Raw genomic sequence first — 21,809 nt, forward strand, 5'->3', positions numbered from 1 at the left:
TTTTTTTTCTCTTTTGTGTGCCTCTGAGAGGTTGGGAATTCATCTTGTTTGGTAATTCCATGCCCTGTCCAAGCTCACGTTGCAAGTTAGACAAGCCAGGTTTCATGGCAGCCCTAATGTCTCAGTCATGGTGGACTGTCACTAGAGTTTGCTTTGCCATATGTGATGCTAAAAACTGGCAGTATCTTATTTGGGGGAAAAATAATAGTATTTGGATTAAACATGGATTATTTTTCTTCAAAATATGTTTACAGCTCTCAGTCACATCTCTTGCTTTCCCCTCTTTTTCTTGTCTTTAATTTTATCAGTCTAAGCTGCTCTAAAGGGTTAAAAAAGCACAATGAAACCAGTTGCCTAGAGCCCTGACCACTTTTTCCATTCTTGCTGGAAAGTTTCCAGTGCTATTTATATGAAACCTCAGGCCCGACAATCAAGAAACCCACTTGGCCGGGATAAAGTATTATCCATTATCCTAAAGTTCTGTTTCACCCAAATTGTTACACAGAGACATCAGAAATGGCAGACACACACAGAAATCTCTGCTCCATCTCTGCTTTGCAGACACAGATATGCAGTGAGTGAGTAGACAACATGTACAAGCAGGCACAAGTGAAATCAATCCATATGACCTAACTACTATTGTGTAACCAAAGAAAATACTACATCTAATCTGTCCTGGCCTTGATGAATGATTTGCTGCAGCGAGGGTCCAAATTCCTGAAGAGAAACAGAACCGGTCTTTATCCATGTTCATAGGGAATGACACTCACTTTTGGCTGAGATGCTGACATATTTTAGACTAATAACATTATTATTGTTAATGTCTATAGAAGAGTAGTGTTTGGCTGCTGCCCACAGGATTCGTGTATGTTTGAGCCTGTGAGTGGTACCAGTCCAAAACAACTAGGAAGGTTATTAGAAAGCCAGTGCAGCTTCACAAACCAAACTTTATTTTGATATTCAGCAGTACAGCATGCAATTTCCTTCAAGTACAGGCTGCTGCACTGTACATCAATAAAAGACATTCCCAGAAGAGGGCAGTGAAAGGCACACATCTTGTTTTCACCTTAACCAAACAAACAATTTCCAATTCTGATCTCCACCTACTTTCATTTCATTTGATTCAAACACACTTTTTTTTTATTGAGCTTTTATGTCAAATACACAATATGTCAAGCTATGAACCATATTTAACAACACAGATCTGATCCCAAGTCAAAAAAAGCACAGTGGACAATATGTGTGTGCTAAAGACATGCTTTAATGAAATTTTCTAAATTTCTACTGACATTATATTTCCTATATCTTTTGGTACTGGTATTACACTATTTTGTAATTATATTTTAAAAATGTTAAGTGAGGTTGTGTATCTGAACGACATTGAAATACATTATTATTACATTATTTGAGTAGTTGTGAATTCAGTTGTACCTAAAGTATCCAGACATTATAACTGTAAAAGGTGTTGCCCGTAGTAACAAATAGACACCCTACAGTTCCCCTCAGCTCTACAGGCCGTTTTAGCATCTCTCAGCTCATTGTTATATTTGCGGCGGTTTTGGTTCGGTCTCACCGGCCTCGTCAACCTTGTCCTGCCCTGCTGCAGCAGGCAGCCATTTTCAGTGAAAAGGCTCAGACCAGAACCCTCTGTACACATCAACTAGCCAGCACCAGACAGCAGACAAAGTTAGCACCCAGCTGGTGAACATGGTAGAGCATTTTATTAACAGCTAGAGGTAAATATTGAGAGTAAATATTGGACTTACATATACCGGGTGGCCAGTAACACAGCTCCAAATGAATGCTGCTTTGTGTCTGTTTGCTAACACGTTCACCCCGTCAACTTTATGAGGTGATAAAAGGTCATTGTTGTGTTTACAGCTTGTTGCACTGGCCCTACATGGCCAAAGAATCTAGAATAGACCTTTTTCACAGCAGCCATTTTGACATGAAATAGTAGGGTAAACACAGGTGTTACTCAGTGTCTGAAATGGGCAGGTAGGTACCGGTACTGAGTGCTGGCGATTCTGCTTCTTGTCCACATGAGTACCTGTACTACTTCATTGAGTACCGCCACCTTTGTTGAGCATGGCTGTACCCAGCGCTGAGGTCCAGGGGGTATCGACCCCAGTATTTTTTCCGAGGTGTATAAATAAATATTAAAAGTCGTGAAACAATTGCCTAAAAATAATTACTTTGATGCCCCAAAAACCTTCCAGTAAGTTCAGTTTTTGGACCTTGGTATTTCTAAAACCCTGCGTACAGTAATGCTGGCAGTTACGCTAGCTAGATTTACACTTCGAAAACAACACTGGAAATGTCCTTGTTAAAAAGGATAAAAAAAGAACTAGGGTTCGGGTTGTGTTGAATTTGGGTTTTGTGCTCCCTTTCGGGCACTGGCATTACCAATGACACACACAAGTCTGTTTGAGCTGAATGGAATTGAACCTTAATTAGTATCACTGGTAACACCTGTGTTTACCCCACTACGTCATGTCAAAATGGCTGCCGTGGAAAAGGTCTGTGATGCAGCTTTAATGGGCAACCTTAACTTTGACAGCACATGAAATATAAAGTAAAAATACCAGAAAGTGGGCGATAGTGTCATATGGGTAGGAGTGTACTCCAGCTCTCACATGCTACAATGCTTCCTCCAGTGTGAGCACCTGTACTGATTTCTGACCTGGGATTTACTTTAGTCGATGTGCGTACATGCCCACGCGCACCCTCTCCCTCCCTCCTCTCTCTCTCTCTCTCTCTCTGGGTGTCTCTCTCCCTCAACACTCAGCAGACGGACGCATCCATGGAGGGCTCGTGCAGCAGTCCTCTGCCTTACTACTTCCGAAACCACATCTCAACATGACATAAGAAGCTAAACCCGCCTCTTCCAGCCAGAAGCTCGCCGGTTTTTTTGCCAAGCAGCCCTCGCAGCATCCCAGCGGTACCAATTCCAACTTTTTTTTTTTTAACATCCCCCCCCACCCCCCCGCTCCTCTGAAACCCCTCCCCTGCACTTTTTCATCCATTCCCGGGAGATAAGTGAGTTTCCTGGGGATTACAGGAGGTTGCTCGTTTCTTTCTTTCTTCTTTTTTTTTTTTTTTTTTTTTTTTTGGACTTCGGGGATCCGCATGGATGTGGCAGCGGTAGAGGGGATGTCTCTGCCGGGTATCCGACTCCGGAATCGGCCGACGCAAGTGATGCCGAACCAGAAGAAGGTCAGAGCGAGACGGAAAAAACGAAAGGAGTTGGTTTTAATCCAGATATGCTTGTTCGGCGGCTTGCTCCTGGTCGTGAAGGGGTTTTCCTACTTAGCGGAAAATTCAGGTGAGGATTTGTTGTTCGGGATGCCGGAGAAGGAGAGCTGAACCCCTCCAGCTGACAGCCTGTTTGTTTCAGTACTGTACATGTTTGCTCCTCTAACACCGAACACAGCTCTAAAGTACAGAGGCATTAACATTAGCGTAGCTGCATCTTCCTGTTAAAAGAAGTAAGTTCAGTGTTATTCTTGAGTTGCCTACAGGGACTTATTGTGTGGCACATTTACTCAATTTCTAAATGAACTGTATGATTAAGGCTTCTTCCATTCTGTTCCTATGGGGACTGAAAGCTTTGTTCTGGAATAATCATCTCTAAGTTAGCCTATGTGTTTGGATCCAGGGTTGCAGAGGTATGAGGTGTTCACAGTAAGATAACCCTCTCAGAATATCACGGTTTCACGGTATTACACAGTTATTGTTATTATCAGTTACAGTTCCCTTCAAAGGAATGAAAACAATGTCTTTTTAATTGAGCAAACTATTATAATTTTACAAAATATTATGTATTTTTTTTTTTGTTTTTTTACTAAACTTTAGAATTCAATACCATAGATAAGTATAATGTACAAGGTATTATTAAGGCTGATTATTAGGGCCAGATTCATTAAGGCTGTGCATTGGCATGAATCTGGCCATACGATACGTATCACGATACAGGGGTTAAATTCAGTATATTGTGATACATTGCAGTACTGTAAGCAAAGGGATATATTGCAATTCTTTACAAATTTGAACCCAATATTAGGGTAACGGTCATAGTATAAAAAACACACCACCATATGCATAAAATCTGGGTTAGAAAAAGTTTACTTTTCTGCAGATCTGCATTTGTATTTATCACAATCCCTTTATCATCAACATCATAGCCCTCAGTTTACAACACTGCTATCTAGTGGTTGAGGGTTTAAATCGATACATTATCATAAAACAAAATATTGTGATACAGTATTCTTCGAAATTCTTCATACACCTACCTACATACCTAGTACTATCAAGTTTCATAGCACACACATACCATGGTATTGGTATAGAACCCTGTAGGGAACATTAGCATATCCCACAAGTGTCAGGGGCGGATTTAGAGGAATATTCATGGGGTGAGCAGTGGGTGGCAGAAATCTATGCTGACTTAATCACAAACAATCACATATATCAATACTTGCTTAATTGGAAAAGCCCCAAAATGAAGATATTTGAACTCAAAAACATTACATTATTGTGCCACATTAATAAAGCATTGAATAGAAATATAGAAAGGTGGCATTAGACATCAGTACATTGACAAATCTTTCCAAATGTGTGTCTTTTTTCATTGAACTTAAGCCTAGCACTTAGTCAAAAATGTGGTCATTAAATTAATTTCAAACCAAAAAGTTAAAGAGAGTTACACCCTCATAACCATTAGCCTCAGTTTGACCTGAAAAATCTGCTGTCATACAGGTACACAGGAGGCTATATTGGGAATTCATATGAGCTTTAACTATGGGAAACTATTCAGGGCTGAGGGATGCAGAGGCTGCTGTATGTTCAGGTGTTTTAGCTGCAGAGTGGTGAAATCAGGGCAATGAGCCCCAGGGTATAGGCCTATACACCTCTCCAGGTTACTGCAAATGGTTCCACATTCAGTGTCTCTTTCACTCTCTAACTTTGTTTCCGTGCTGCACTGGCATGTTAGTTAACCGACTGCCAAAGAACCCAAATGCAATCAGATGAAACCCTGATAATAAATAAGTGCATTTACTTCCTAACATCAAACATCTGTAGCACTTGACTTGATGTCTGCGTGTTCCTCTCTTTCTCTTTTTATCTCTCTTTGACTGTGCCCCCAACACTTCACTTAATTACTGAGTCAGCGTCAGCTAAAGTGAGATGCATTTATCACTTTCCACGGACAGAAGGCCTGCATGAATATTCATACTCTCATGATTTGTGCATCATCAGTGGGACTAATTTTTTCTCTTCTTTCCTCCCCACTGCGTATCCTGGTTACATGGAAATGCAACAGTGCCGCTCTCTGCATGTGCCCAAAATTAGAGGTGAACAAGAGACGGCGCCAGGGCGTTTAATGCATTTCCCTTGTCCCCATTGTGTTCTTGTTAACTCTTAATCAGCTTGCCGGAATATCAATTAAAGTTGATTATTTATGATGCGCTTAATGAAGTTCTGCTAAATTGAGCTTGATGTTGTGGAGCTGGAAGCGGGGCACTCAACGCCTCCTCACAGTGGCACATTAATCATTCCCACACTCCTCTTCTTCTGTGCAAGATAGCGAAAGATAGGAGGAAGGAGGCAGCGGTAGAGAGCTGGCACGCAAACCTCAGTGCTGCTGCTGCTGCTGTTGTTAGCTGCTGTGTGTGGTGTAGTGAAGGTGAGGCCAGGTGAGAAGTTCAGCCATGCCCTCAGGACTATTGAATAACTGGGGTTTTTAATTCTATCTGAATCCCTCTCTTAGGCCAGACTTGTGGTTGGCAGGGTGGAAAGGGCAGAGTGCTCCTGCTGGGCTCTCTGAAGTATGAAATGAATTCATTGGTGTTGCTGCTCTCTTGAAGAATGTGCAGATGTAGCCACAGTGGGAGCCCCACTTTGTGTGCGCTGCGCAGTTGCTCCACCCCCCGAGAGGATTTTGTTTTGGAAAATCATGAAATTCCCCTTCAATGTATGAATTGGTGTGGGGAGGAGGGGAGATACCAAACTGACACATCTGTGGTGCACTCCTCCAGCTGTTCACTACTATTATATAAAGCATCAAACTTTAATGTGACAGAGAAGACTGAGCATTAAAAATACAGCAAATTGCTTGACACACACTTTGCTACCTGCAACATCTCAGCAACACAAACATGTAAGTTATACATAGAGGCCCAGTTTATGACATTAAAAGTAACTGATGATACCGTAAATGTGCTGAAATATATTATAGCTGAAACTACCAGTATCAGTAGTCCATTGACAGAAAACCACTTTGATAATCGATGAAGTATATCAGTAAAGCAAAAAACACTAAACATTCTGTAGTGTCAGTCTCTCCAATAAGAGGGCTTACTGCTTGTCTCTGTTTTATATCATTTTAAAATGAATATCTTTGGTTTTTGGACCATTTGTCAGACAAAAGAAGACGTCTGAAGACGTCACTTTAAGGTCTGAGGAACTTTGATGGGTATTTTTTCACCATTTTTGGACGTTTCTTAAACTAAAGAATTACTTGAGTAATCAAGAACATAGCGAGCAGGTAAATCAATAATGAAAAATAAATGAGTTGCAGCCCTTAAATATACTGTATGTACTAATCTTTGTCTTTTGTCCAAAGAGATATGATTGATCAGTCATTGGTCTTCATAGGTGTGATTAGCTGGCAGAGCCTTGTGTTGTACATCAAATGTCCCTTTGCATTAGGACTGTGTATTGAACCTCTTTGGTCACTAGCAAAAATGTATTGTCCTTGTAAAAAATGTGTCCTTGTAGCTTAAACTGTTAATCTCCACTGAATGTGTGCTCAGATTCATGCTCTTCTCTAAGGCCCCTGTAGACTTCGATATTGGCCTGTCACAGGCAAAATTTAACAATTGTAAGAGAAATGTACGAAGCGTTTAATGTAGATAGATTGCTTAATTATCTGGAATTTTGAGACAATCAGCATTGGCTGATGCCTGTGTTCATGAGGCCAATGAACGAAAATGTCTGCAGACGCATCAGAAGGCAGATCTGTCAGTGTGGCTGCTGTGGAACTGTGTTAGCGTTCCTTCTTGTGAGTTTTGGGAAGGTGGTGAAAACGTTAGCTTGGAGCCCCGGATTTTAACTCTGATGTTCCTGCTCCATCCTCAGTCATCATTATCTTTTTCGAAATGACAGCAGATCATATCTAAAACATTGCATAGCATTGTCTATGTGTATTATGGTATAATAATGCAGTTGAATGACGTTGCTTCTAACATACTGTACCCCGCTCTCCCTGAAATACCAGTCATGTTCTGAAGTCTGCAGCATAAACAATGTATTTTTCTGTTTCATGAATTAATAAAAACTCCATCTAACACAACACGTTACTGGCTAAGATAACCGTGTATATTAGACTGTAATGTGCATGGAATAATGGAATTATAGAGTTTTCTTTATTTTGATACCGGCCATCGGTCGCCCTGCTCTCTAGATATCTGCATTAGCTATTGAAAAACCTGTATCAGCCACTTGTTTGTTGAGCTGTAACGATAAGTTATTTCTTTAATTCATTTAGCAAATATTTCTACCATAAATGCCAAATGTGAATTTTTACAGATTTTCTGTTATGTCTAATATGTTGGAAAAGTGAATATCATTTCTTTTTCTAGCTTATCTTTCAGTATTTGCTGGCACAAAATGAATCAAACAACGAATCGGGAGATTAATCGAGAATAATTAAACAGTCGTTTGTTGCAGCCCCACACGGTGGCTAATATAGAGCCTAGAGGCCCAAGGTGTTAATATAAGATACACAAAGTACTCAAATACACAAAAATACAACAATAAAATACAGATATTCAGATGTTTGTCATTTTTAGACTTTTTTATCTGTGCATTCTTATATTCCTCAAAGTAATTGAAAAAAGTCAGACATCATTTCACAGTCTCAGGCTCGATCTTTTGTGTGTGAGAGCACCCCATCCAGATGTCGTAGCTGCACTGAAACTTCCCTGAATCACATTTTGAAAGTCGACTCCTGACTGTGACAAACACCTTGCAGGTTTGGATGTCTCCGGCCGCAGCAGCGAGGACCAGGAGAGATGGGGAGGGAGGAGGCTACTGCAGGAAATGGACAACAGCAGCCTGGAGGAGATGGAGAGCGAAGAATCTAAGAACTGCACTACACCAGGTAAGACGGAAAGCAGGAGGAAAGAAAGAGGACACCCAAGTGTTCTCCCCCTCCCTCCCTCATTCCCTCCCTCCAGAACAGAGAGAGGGGGACCGGGGAAACAAATGATCACCACACATGTCTTTCACCCCACATGTTCTGTCTTTCACCCCACATGCTCTGTCTTTCTACCCTCTCTGGTTCCCCCTGCTTTCACTTCCTGATGTGGGGTAACCCAGATTGTGAGGTCAGATGATTTCCCATGAGCACAGGCTACAGCAGGCGGTGACATTCTGGCTGCCTCAGCGCTTTTTTTACTCCTGTTCTCCGTCACATTTTTTTTTTTAGGATCCTGCAGGTTTCACTCTCACTCCCTCCACCCAGCTCTCCCTCTCCGTCTCGCACCAACTCTCTTTTCATCTCTTCCATTCTCTTCTTCTGTGTTTCCCTCCTATTTTTCCCCCATGGTGGCCACATCTCAGAAAAACTATCCCTGTTTCCATGGCGACCTTTTATCTTATCATCAACCAGCGACTTCGGTTTGAGGCACTCAAGGATAGTGGGCGAGGATGCTGAAGGCATTTTATTAGACTTCTTGTTTGTGAAGTTTAAAATCACTCAGTCCAAATAAACGGGCTGAAATCAGACCACGTGTAGGTGACCTTAAAACAGAAAAAAAATCGTTAACGTCATATAAAACCATGTCTTGTGGTGTAATCCAGCCTGTTTCCCATTGGACCAATCCTCACACGTGCATGGACTTTCACCATCACCAGTATCTGTTGCTATTTTTAGTGGATGGAAGAAAATTTGATGTTCACTCCTGTTATAATTGATGTGTCCGAGGTAGGTGGAGGGAGGTTTTTTTACCTTGACTGGGAGACGATTGGCCTCCATTCAGAGGGAGGGGCGGTACTCTTGTGAGCTCATTAAGCAAAATGGCCGTCATCAATCTCCTCTCTCACACTCCCAAGGTCGCTGCTGTCATCTATAAAGGGAGCTGAGGTCAAAGTTCAACTTATTCTCTTACCCTGCTTATTATACAGTGGCTGCACTCTCCTCTGCTCATGCTAAATTTAAAGCACGTACCCCGGTGGCTTCAGCCCCTGCCACCCTCTTGAGGACTGCAAGGTTTATGCTAAAAAAAAACCCCCTATATTTTCTGAAAGTCTTGGCCCGCTCTGGTGATTTCTGCTCCTGTGTCTGGCTTGAGACACATAAAACGTTCCCTTGTGGTGATTTAGTGAGTCACTCTTCATTTGACCTTTGAGAGGGAAGCGTGTTTTAAAAAAGCGGCAGATGTTTTAATGGAAGGATGTGGAAGCAGTATGCATGGGCTTCAGGGTACATGCATGTGCAGTTTGTTGGTTATGTTTAGGGATGAAACAAGTTTTTTTTTTTTTCCATGATCAAAAAAATGATTTAATCTATATAATTTGAGAGAATAGTAAATAATTTGCTGTAGCAATTTGGCAGTAATACTGCATAAGTGAAAAAAGTTGTATAAAGCCTTTTGTGTCTCTAGTGATGTCTAAATTGCCTTAAGTGATGTCACTTGAGTCAGTGTCAGTTGGGGTGTTCTGTTGGTGTTGAGTTCATTTGAGCTAATGGCTCCAGGCTACATTAGCTACTACTAGCATGATTCTCCAACCAAACTGTTGGTGGTTAAGTTGCATTATGGGCAATGTAGGCACCAGGTTTGGACAAACTGATATTTTTACTTGATGATGGCAGTAGAGAGTAAAAAGTTAAGAGTTCCATAAGACATTTCATGATTGATTTATTGATTTCATTGTAGAGACCAGGCTATATTTGTACTGGTATCGGCTAAAATAAAGCCAATTATGAATACTGATCCTTTCTTTACTGTAGTGTACTGTGTTGTGTCCACCTCAGCCTGCTAGTGTCGCAAACCTGCTGTGAATGAGAGTGATAATGTGAAAAAACTCTGACTCACTAAGCTCCAACGCTGACAAATCACTTCTGATTTTTAACTGGTTAAAATGGTGCCATTAAACAGGACAATATCAAATGTGTCTGTTGTCAAATTATAGTGCTCTCTGCATGCTGATGCTCAGCCAAAGATCATTTGTGATCTCTGTTACACCACTGTACAATCACAATGTACTTCCCACTTATTTTGTTCCATTATGATGCTATAATTGTTTTATGGCCTGGCTGAACACTTTGTCAGAGTACGGCCGGTCATGACTTTGCTATGCTGGAGAACACGCTGCTAGCAGGATCTGTTATGGAGCTAATGAATTAAGTGGTATCTAATTGAATCACAGACACGTGTTATCGCCAGTACCCAATACTGCATTATGGGCAAAATCTGAGGAATTTCCTAAATGGCATCAGTATTAGAACAACTCTAGTTCCTGCAGCAGCAACAGAGTGATACCTCATTTCTTGTAAGACAATCAGCTAATCGTTATAATTTCAGGAGATGAATTATCCTGTTCAACCTGCATTCATATCATGGCTCAAGCTTGTGAAAAATAAGCTCTGCCAAATTCAGCTATTTCAGTGTGCCAGATAGCCTGAATATTTAACCAACATTTAAGTCAATAAAAGATCAGATCAGACTTGTGTTTTGGGCCAAAATACCTTACTATGAGATACCTACTGAAAAACAAAAATGTCTACCTCATGGTGGCACCAAAGTCAGCAATTCATCCAATATTTTTTTTATATTTCGGCCTGGACCAGAGCAGTTGACCGATCAACCAGCAGACAACCAGGGTGCGAACTACAGGGGAGCCAGCGGGAGCTTGGCTCCTCTCTCCTCAGTATATGAGTCTCCAAAACAGAATGCTTTTTTGCAATGCACTCCTATCTTTCTGTATCATGGATGTAAATGAGGCTGTTATTGATGTATGATTCATGCATGAGGGTGATCTAATCACCACTGAAGCGTAGTGGTGCAATGTCATCAACTTCACTCACTTTAACTCAAAGATCAGTAAAAACAAACATTCTTACTATCAGTCTGTGCACTGAATCGCCATTATTCATTGTTCTCTGCACCGAGTCAGTTGGCCCCCCCATAACCTAAGAAAAAGTGAGCTAAAGCCATGTTATAGTTTGCACACACTAGTAATAAAGTTTAAATTATTAATTGATTATCAACATTATTTTTTATTACATCTCCATTGGCTAATCATCTTGTCAACTGGTTATATGTCTTATTATGGCGGCACAATAAATGGAAATATTATTGAAATGGTCAATGCAACTTTTTTGATAAAGGTAACATTTGTGGCGAAACAGCATTATAATGAAGTACTGCGTTTCTGCAGAGATGCCCTGACCTACAAATCAATTCTCCAGATTTAAGAAAACACAAAAAAGACGATTCCCACTCATCGTGAATCATATCATAATCACAATATGGCAAATAATTCCAATATGATTTTTTTTACCATATCGTGCAGCCCTATGTGTGATCGCGTAGTACACAACAGATTGCTTGTGTGTGTCCCCAGCTTGCCAGTCACAGAGTAGAGCACTGGCTGATTGGGAAGTATCCCAACATGAGCTCTATGTTCTGGAAGGATGCAGCACGGCGCAGGCATTCACTGATTGTTGCCTGAAATTAGAGGCCCGCTGATCAAGTGCTCCAAAGACGAGGGAGAGAGACAGCGAGAGTGAGAGAGACAGAGGGAAAGAGAGAGGCTCTCATTTGCTAATTTTCCCCCTCCCAGCCACACATGAAAAAAGCCATCACACCCATCATTACGTCTCCCTCCCTGATTTTAATTGTGAGGACCCCGCCGCTTCTATTGATTTCAGACACTTGTTTAGTCACCCCCCCACTCCCTCACCATATTTTTTCAGTTAAGGGAAAAAGAGGGGAAGACAGCACAGGCAGTAGTTGGTGGTTATGGTTGAGAATGGTTACATCTTACTAACTTCAGTCCTTATTTTCTCTGTTCCCTTGAGGTTTACAAATAGCTGAAAACGAGACTTTCCTGGCTAGAAAAGAGTTTGTGAGTTCACATGCTGTATATATGTGTGTGTGTGTGTGTGTGTGTGTGTGTGTGTGTGTGTGTGTGTGTGTGTGTGTGTGTGTGTGTGTGTGTGTGGCCTTGTCAGTGTGTGTGAAGGTGAATATAAGCAAGCGTATACAAAAAGAGTCCTCTCTGTTCTGCTCTTGACCTTCCTTTTATCATGGAAAACCGGAGTTGATGACTCTGCTGCCCAGATCTAGTGTGCAAGGCCACACTGTACACGTTTAAGGTGGAAAATAAGAAAAATCCATTACTTCTGAAGATGTCTGAGCAATGGGGAGATTAGTTGTACAGTAGTTTTCATCTGTGGTAAAGCTGGTACATGGCCATACACACACACACACACACACCCACACACTCTTTCTTCCTCCTCCATCAGTTTCATACGAACACAAATACAACAAACAGACCCGATACATCTTTTTTCTATCAGCAAACACAGGTGGTTATTGTAACCCCCTGAGCCGCTCTGTGTACAGTAGTATTGGCTGTGTGATTAGACAGATAGCGGTCTGGGTACCCCGTACATGTGACTGCTCTCTCTAGGGGTCTTTCCCCGGAGGCTCTCCTTCTCCTCCGTTATTAAACATCCTCTCAGCTCGGCTCAGCTCAGCTCCGACGCAACACTCCATTTTAGGAAAGGAGGCTGCTATGACTTAATCAGGGCTTCCCTGTGAGAAATGTGGTTTGTGTGCGCGCATGCGTGTGTCTGCAAGTCAGACCGAGTTGAGCCTCGTTATGAACAGTATTGATAAATGTGAGGGTGCTGGCCCTGGTTTCTACAGCGAGTAGGAGTGTGTGTGCCATCATGCTTGCCTCACTTCACATGGGCAGCCTCCCTCCGGCTCCTTCACTTGTGCCAGAGGCAAGTAAGTAAGCATAACCATAATATAGCTGATGAATTAATCAAATCAGAAAAAATGATCACTCTCTAATACCTCGACAATAGACCTCCACTAATAAAATGCTAAATTGACCCAGGGAGCTCCCAGAATGATTTCCTCTGAGAAATCAATTCTGCCATATTACAGTATTAGCTCTGAGTGGGCTGCTGCTGCCTTCCCAACACAATGACAACAACTGTATTAACAGTTGCAGATGGTGGCAAAGTTCTTTCATAACTGCCTAACGTGCAGATTGGCAAAGTCATTGCGTTGTGTTATTGCAGGAGCAGGAGCTCCGTGCTCTGGGGAATAGGACCAATCCATCACAGCAATTAGCTGCGAGTCCCGTCTTCACCAGCCCTCGCTGTTTCTCTGCCTGTTTCTCCCTCACTCTCTCTTACTCTTCTGTAGATACATGTGTCCAACATTACTTATTGTTTGTCTATTGTTGTTGTTTTCCTTTATCTCATTGCTCATTGATTGTCATGTTTCTTCTCTGTCTCTCCTCTATCTCTTCCTGCATGCTGAGGAAATGCTTCCCCAGTTCCCCTGCTGAATTATAGAACTCAGGTTGTTTGCCAGCGGCAAAAAGTGGCTCGACACACCTTTAAAGATTCATCCAGCTGGTGTGACTGTGAGCGATGTTGAGGCTGTTTCCTGAGGGTCACGAACATCCTCCATTACTGCCGCTTTCAAAAGAGTGAGAGGGCAAAGTATGAACAGCATACCGAGTATGCAGTTAAACTACTTACTGGGTTGCAGGCTCCTCAGCATGTCTGAGTTTATAGCATTTGGGTATTTTGTACCTTCATTAGACCACCGATACAACAAAGGTTCCTAGCCAGACTCAAACCTCGGACATGGTCGTGGTCTTTTTTATAGTTTTTGACCTGCTTCTTCTCTGTCATTCTTTGCATATACTGTTCTGCTTTGATTACTTTACATGTCCTTCTTTACTCAAAAAGAAATGTCCTTATTGAGATTATAGGACTACTGTAATAAAAACCTTTCCCTCTACGTCTGAAATGGGAGTAATATAATGCTGTCTAAATAGGTAAAAAAAATGGTTTGAAATATTGGAATATCTATTTTTGTGCTTTATGTCCATAAACCAATACAATGAGAGGCAAAACATAACTATGCCGTCAACTGACCCAGCCACGTGACCCTTTATCAGCATTTCATTTCTGGTTGCCAGTGCTTCTGTATGGCTGGTAGTGTATGTTTAGCCCAGTTAAATTTGTGATATTCCTTATTACAGTGGCTAATTTCCTGCCATACACCCGCATGCCCAGAAGAAGACTTGATGGGCCACTTTTGACTGCAGTCTGAACGTAACATAACTGAACACTGCCTGTGTATGTACTGTATTTGACAACCTGTGAATGAGAACAGGTTGTGAATTGTTATGAGAAACTATGGTGGCCAGCGCTGTCCGTTCTGGGCTACTGTAGAAACATGGTGGTTCAACATCGCTGACCGCGTAGAAGAATACCCGAACTTTAATTTTTTTTTTTTTTAAAGTGCAGATCAGTTGGGTTGTGAACTTTCTGCCATCACAACACGGTTGTAGTTTAATTATTCTCTTGTTTCAGCTTGACCTACATTTTATTTTCAATCAATGAAAGTGCGACTCCTGTTCAGTGCCCACACAAGAACTTGCAAGACAAACCACTAGTACTGTTTTCACAGTTGAATATTAATTTCTTCACAATCAAATGTCCGTTAGATTTTGCAATTTGATTACGTAATCAAATGTAGATTTGTTGACAGCCCTTGTATAACAGTTGAAATCAGTGAGGGATCAGCTCTTGCTTTGATTCTCCTTCTCTTTATTTAATGGCAGGTTAATGCCTTCATGTACAGCTAAAAGAGAAAGGCAGGAGCCATGAGTTTGATGAGCGTGAGAAAAGAATGAAAACTATATATGATGTGTATTGTGAAGGCACTTGCTTCCCCCACCTTGCATAACTAATCCAGCCAACACATATGTGCTGCACAGTGTCACATAAAAGCTTAAAGTGCAAGGGAGTCGTGATAAGGTGTTTGATGTGCTTTACGGATACAAATATTTCAGTCTGTCAGATTGCCTTGAGCTCTTCACACGAAGAAGTGGAGCAGCTGGGAGGCTTTGATGATGATTGACAGATCCACAGCTCCCAAATGGTAGACCAGGCATTTTAAGATCTACCAGGGGATGTAAACAGCTAAACAGAATTATTGTCCTAATCAGAGCGAGAGAAGTAGTGGCGTAAGTTAATTACATGTAAACATAACTGCTGATGGATGTTCAGCTGTTTACCTAAATCTGTCCATGAACGCTGGCTGGAACTTTTTGTCTTGGAAACATCAGCTAATGTGAAACAAATCTACTTTGGCTGTAACAACAACTAGAGATGTTCCAATCAAGTTTCTTTTGCCCCCGATCCTGATCAATTCAATTTAATTCAATTCAATTTTATTTGTATAGCGCCAATTCATAACAGAAGTTATCTCAGGACACTTTTCAAATAGAGCAGGTCTAGACCGAACTCCTTATAACATTATTTACAGAGACCCAACAGTATCACCATGAGCAAGACCTTGGCGACGGGGGCAAGGAAAAACTGCCTTTTAAGAGGCAGAAACCTAGGACAGACCCTTTGGCTCTAGGTGGGTGGTCGTCCAGTTGGGGTGAGAGAGAGTGAGAGAGAGACAGAGAGAGAGAGAGAGACAGACAGACAGGTGCACAGCAACAACAGTAGCAACAACTACACTAATAGTAGTGACTGATGATGATGATGAACATGAAGAAGATGATGACGACGGCAACAGCAACAGTGGGGGACAATGAGCAGTGACAATAGTAATAACAGTAACTGTAGTAATAATAATATTAATAATAATAATAACCATACTATCAGTAATATTAGCAATGGAAGTCAAGCAGGACCATGGCAGGAGGCTCCACTAGGATCCATGAGAACCTGCAAGACGAGAAAGCACAAGAACTCTGGGGAAGACGTAAAGTTAGTAACATGCATTAATGGGACATGAATGAGTGCAGAAAGTGAGAGAGAAGAAACAGGAAATGCACCATGGGAAATCCCCCGATAGTCTAGGCCTATAGCAGCAGTTCAGGACTCACCTGATCCAGCCCTAACTATAAGCTTTATCAAAGAGGAACGTCTTAAGCCTACTCTTAAATGTGGAGATGGTGTCTGCCTCCCGAACCACAACTGGAAGCTGGTTCCACAGGAGAGGAGCTTGGTAACTGAAGGCTCTGGCTCCTGTTCTACTTTTAGAGCCTATAGGAACCACAAGTAGCCCTGCATTCAGAGAACGCAGTGTTAAGGGTAATAGGGTACTATGAGCTCTTTAAGATATGAAGGGGCCTGACCATGAAGAGCTTTGTAGGTGAGGAGGAGGATTTTAAATTCTATTCTAAATTTTACAGGGAACCAGTGCAGAGAAGCTAGTACAAGAGAGATATGATCTCTTTTCCTAGTTCCTTTCAGTACTCGTGCTGCAGCGTTTTTAATTAATTGGAGTGTCTTAATGGACTTATTGGGGCAACCTGATAATAAAGAGTTGCAGTAATCCAGCCTAGAAGTAACAAATGCATGGATTAGTTTTTCTGCATCTGTCTGTGATAGGATGTGTCATTGTGTGTAATTTTTGTAATATTACGTAAATGAAAGAAGGCAGTCCTAGAGGTCTGCTTTATGTGGGAATTAAATGACTATCCTGATAACTCCAAGATTCCTGACAGTGGTGCTAGAGGCCAAGGTAAATCATCTAGAGTAGCTATATCTTTAGACCAGGGGTGTCAAACTGATCCGTGAAAGGGCCGGTGTGGCTGCAGGTTTTCATTCCAACCATGCAGCAGCACACCTGACTTGGTTCATTCAATCAACTGAACTGTCTTCACACAGTCAAAAACTTGCAGCCACACCCATGCTTTAATCAAGGGTGGGTGTGGCTGCAAACTTTTGTTCCAATCAAGCAAGAGGACACCTGAAATGACTTGATTAAATGAACCAAGTCAGGTGTGCTGCTGCATGGTTGGAATGAAAACCTGCAGCCACACCGGCCCTTTCACGGATCAGCTTGACACCTCTGCTTTAGACAGTGAGTCTCTAAGGTTTTTTGGGCCAAGTACAAGAATTTCGTTGTTTTTTTCTGAGTTTAACATCAGAAAATTACAGCTCATCCAGGATTTTATGTCCGTAAGACAAGTTTGTAATTTAGATAATTAATTAATTTCATCGGGCTTGATAGCTTTAACTGCGTATCATCTGCTTAGCAATGGAAGTTAATGGAGTGATTCCTAATAATGTTGCCTAAAGGGAGCATATATAAAGTAAATAGTATTGGTCCAAGTACAGAACCTTGTGGAATTCCATGACTAACTGTAGTATTTATTGAAGATTCATCGTTAACATGTACAAACTGCGAACGATCTGATAAATATGACTTAAACCAGCTTAGTGCGGTTCCTTTAATGCCAATTTGATGCTCAAGTCTCTGTAAAAGAATATCATGGTCAATGGTGTCAAATGCAGCACTAAGATCTAATAATACAAGTACAGAGACGAGTCCATTGTTGGAAGCAATCAGAAGGTCATTATTAACTTTAACCAGAGCTGTCTCTGTGCTATGATGAACTCTAAATCCTGACTGAAAATCCTCAAATAAACTATTGTTATGAAGAAAGTCACACAACTCTTTGGCGACTACTTTCTCCAGAATCTTAGAGAGGAAGGGGAGGTTAGAAATCGGTCTATAGTTGGCTTTTAAGGTTATCATGCCAAATTGAGCGATATTCTAATAATTTCGAAGAGCGCCGTTTCCTTTCAGATTTCCTTGTTTTTTGTTTCAATTGGCGGGTTTGGTGGTTGTACCACGGTGCTAGCTTCCTATGTTTCAATAATTTCCTTTTCAGAACCCTTCAGTATTGGGAATCTGCCCATACCGAGTCCGATACCATACATATACTTATAATTACTTATATTTACCTACTTTTCATTAAATAATGTATCAGAAACTGACAAATAGCAGACTACTAGATTGGACACACCTAATATTTCACCAGCTGCTTCTTCCTGGTCCTGGTTCAAAACAATGCTGGGCAATAATACCAGATGTACCAGTATACCGGTTTTAATTTCCTGTATGACATGAATTTTTCATATACCGTCATACTGTTGCATTTCTAAACTCATTTATTTCTTGTGCAATAGAACATTTGAGAAAGGTCTCCTTGAATACTTAAATGCTTTGAGTTTATTTATGTTTATAGTGTTTATATATATATATATATATATATTTTAACTATTTAAAGTTCTGTTTTTACTAAGTTGCAGTTCTGCAACTGTTTCTTGCATTCTGATTCCTTCATATATTGTATCGTTTTATGGGGCCAAGAAAATCAATAGTAATCAAAGCCTTTAGTATATACATGGTTATACTGTTTTTATATGGTGTGTATTCCTGACACTAAACCTACTCTATATAAAGGCCTAGTAATGCATAAATAAATAAATACCACTATATATACCGTGAAACCACCAAAATACAAAAAAAATGCAGTGATACAAATTTTTGAACTGCTCAGCACTAGTTTGAAACTATTAAGTTTAGAAACTTAAACTATAATAAGATGTAAATAAAAGTTGACTCCTGAAACTGACACACGTTGTTGAAACTACAAAATCACACAACCACAAGTCCTTCTGAAGCAATCTTTGGCTGAGTACCGTCATCAGGTTGCAGAGAGCACTTAAACCAGACAGAGAGTTTAATGTTGTTCTATCATCAGGTTACCCAGAATTAACATTAACGACGGCTATTTGTTATTTGAACGGGTGAAAGCAATGGTTAAAAACGAGATGCTTCTAGCGAAAGGTTATCTACGCTGGTCTTGAAGACTTCTGAATGTTCATTAATCAAAATGACAAGTTTTAATGTTATTTCTATGTAAGAGGCTATAAATATCTATTAACAGCATAATTGTCTGTAATGACTGAGAACATTTATAGGAAAAATTAATTTAAATGATTTATTTAATTCTCATTCAGATATTAGATAATAGCATGGAAAAGAGGCACATCTGGCTGTGATTCCAGGTTTGAGTCTTCTTTGTTTGTTTGTTTCAGATTGGTAGATTTGGTTTTTGGAACTTTCTCCCATTTATTTAAGATGGATGGGTAGTACCTGTGAATAGCGATGTTTGATGTGAGATGCTACTAGGACACTGAAGGCTGACTTTTCTCCTCTTCACTTTTTCCTCTTCCTACGTTTTTCAGGTCACTGTGCTTTTAGACAATACATCTTCACACTAAGTAGGTGTAGCAGGTTCACCTCTAGAACTGATGTGGTTGCATGCTTTGTTTTCTATACCCTTATATATCTTCCATTCTTTGTCTGAACCAAAATCACAGGGATGATGTGGAGTTGTGCCCTCTACACATTGTGCGTCACATTACAGCTCAAGAGCTCAGCTGACTCTTGTCTTTGCAGCAAGATCTCAAAGATACTCTGGAATTGTGTCAGAGTTTCCCTTGGGTCGTGGTTCTGTCCTTGAGCAGTGCTCTTCTTGCATGATTGCTCAGTTTGGACAGAGGTCTAGGAAAAATCGAAGAATAGTCGGACTAGTTCCTAAAGCTGGAGTCTACAGTTCTCATGTTGAACTTTGATTTCTGAATTGTAACGGTGTTTTCAGAAATAATTTTCTGTGTGTCATTTAACTGCTGGACTGTTTGTGTTTATTCGCCCCGAGCAGTCAATGTACTGTACCAACTGTACAGGCGTTTGCTGTAAATTAGCTAGCAATGGACGCACCAACCGTGTGTGTGGGAGTGTGCCCCTGGCTGATCTCCAGTTATCTCTGTTATTTTCCTCCTGTCTTTTTCTCTCTACGTATACCAACGGTAGACAAATAGTCTTAAATTATCTTGGATACAAGCTGCAACAGCACAAAATTAGGAAAACGTTGCATTACAGCATTGACACTTATCATTGACAACTATGATGTTCTTGAAAAAGTAATAACCTAAACGTAAAATCATCTCCAACTGATTTTTAGGACAATGCTAAAATACGCTACAGACAATTTCAGCACGTTGTAGATAGTAAATATGTGGAGATGAACATTTCTTTAGGCTACTGAAAAAAAGAATAAATAAAAAAACACAACCAAACAAGCAATTTAAATAGATGAGTACAAACTGCTGTAACAGTGACAGGTACCATTGTTGCTGAGAGGCTGTAGGCCCAAACAGTGCAGACAGTGTAAATATGTAAGATGTACGTTAATAGTGTTAACAGCACCAACCATTCAGGCAGCGTGTTCAAACCTTTTGATGCAGTACTGTGTCACCACACTGCAGATGTGAAAAGATTTGCTATTCACTAAGCTGGCCTCATGCTGAGGTAATGGGAATGTGGGTACATTCTATTGCTTCAGTCACTCATATGAAAAATGTCAGTGCAGACTAAGATTCATTCATTATTGATATTCAAATAATGTTCTGTAAGGTACCTGCTATTTCTTGGCAGCAATATTTTATATCCAGAGAGGCCCTGGAAATGCTACAAACATGTATCTCCTCTATAATAAATCAGTGTAGTCGCCATACATACTATCTGGTATGATGTACTTTAGTGTCTTCTTGCTGTTTTTAAATACATTTTCTCATTCATCTGATCTGAATGCAGCACTGATGCCATTTTTCCACAGAGATGAATCATGTTGGGTTGAGCTGTATACATGGATTCAATAGAGTGAACTTAACCTGCTCCAGAGTAAGCTGTGCAGCCTGTGTTACCATGGTGATGTACACTGTTTAAATGTGAGTCACCAGCATTATACTGAAAGGCCAGGGCTGTGCCTGAACTTGGCCCCATGAGTTTTGTCACACTGATTGACCTCGCTGATGTGCCGGTGGATGTGACATGCAGGATGACACTGGATGTGGTTAGTTTAGAAACCTTTTCATATTGACCAGAAAGCAAAGTCTTTATGATTTGACCACCTGTTATTGTGTCAGTATCCACTTTTATCAAGTGGAGAGATCTTCTGGGTCCTTAGTGAGTCAGACATGACTATTCAAAATACTCATTAGTATCCTTTAGAAAGAGATTCCTTGAATATCTCCCTGACATAACTTATTTTGATTTAGAAACATTGTCTTTGTCATCTTGTGTTCAATCTTCCTTTATGTCTTTTATTTAGCTTTATTTATTCAGTGATAGTTAAATTTGCTGTATTTTTTAGCAATATCCAGCTTAATGCATACACATAATAAGACAGTCACACATGGGACCTGTCCATTATATTGCCATAGTCAATTCAGTGACATCAAACACCTGAAAACACAAGCTACTGATAATGTATCTTGCATTTCTGAGTAATTTTTCAATGAATGTAGACTGAATATTAGAAACATTTCTAATTATAACACATCAACAGTTCCACAGGCAGCCTCCAAACCACATACAGTTGAATCAACAGCTCTCTAATACAGTTAGTACGGCTGTCACAGTATCAGATTTTGGTGGTTTTGTGGTCAAAAGAGTTCACTAATAAATAATCAATAATATAACGTAAGCTTAGCCATAAGCTAATGCTGTAAGGGGGGCCTTGGCACGGAACTTTTACTCTGTATTAGACTACATATGGTGTGTATTTCCAGTGACAGTTACAGTGAGATTTAGCATACATTCTCAAATGATGGTACTGAGATAGTAGCTGGTGGTGTACTGTTCAAACAGGTCAATGCTGGTCCC

The 21,809-nt window shown here is 40.6% G+C and overlaps 1 protein-coding gene across 1 annotated transcript in view; it reads left to right on the top strand.

The window, feature by feature from the left end:
- The first annotated feature begins 2,756 nt into the window (after positions 1–2,756).
- Positions 2,757–21,809, top strand: part of LOC127355332 (sodium/potassium/calcium exchanger 3) — a 55,436-nt gene continuing 36,383 nt past the window's right edge. The window contains exons 1-2 of the mRNA XM_051386116.1: positions 2,757–3,325; positions 8,036–8,164. Of these exons, the coding sequence (XP_051242076.1) occupies positions 3,130–3,325; positions 8,036–8,164 (325 nt within the window). The 5' untranslated portion in view covers positions 2,757–3,129. The remainder of the gene's footprint in view (positions 3,326–8,035; positions 8,165–21,809) is intronic.

Source organism: Dicentrarchus labrax, unplaced genomic scaffold (genome assembly GCF_905237075.1).
Source record: "Dicentrarchus labrax unplaced genomic scaffold, dlabrax2021, whole genome shotgun sequence".
NCBI classification, from domain to species: domain Eukaryota; kingdom Metazoa; phylum Chordata; class Actinopteri; family Moronidae; genus Dicentrarchus; species Dicentrarchus labrax.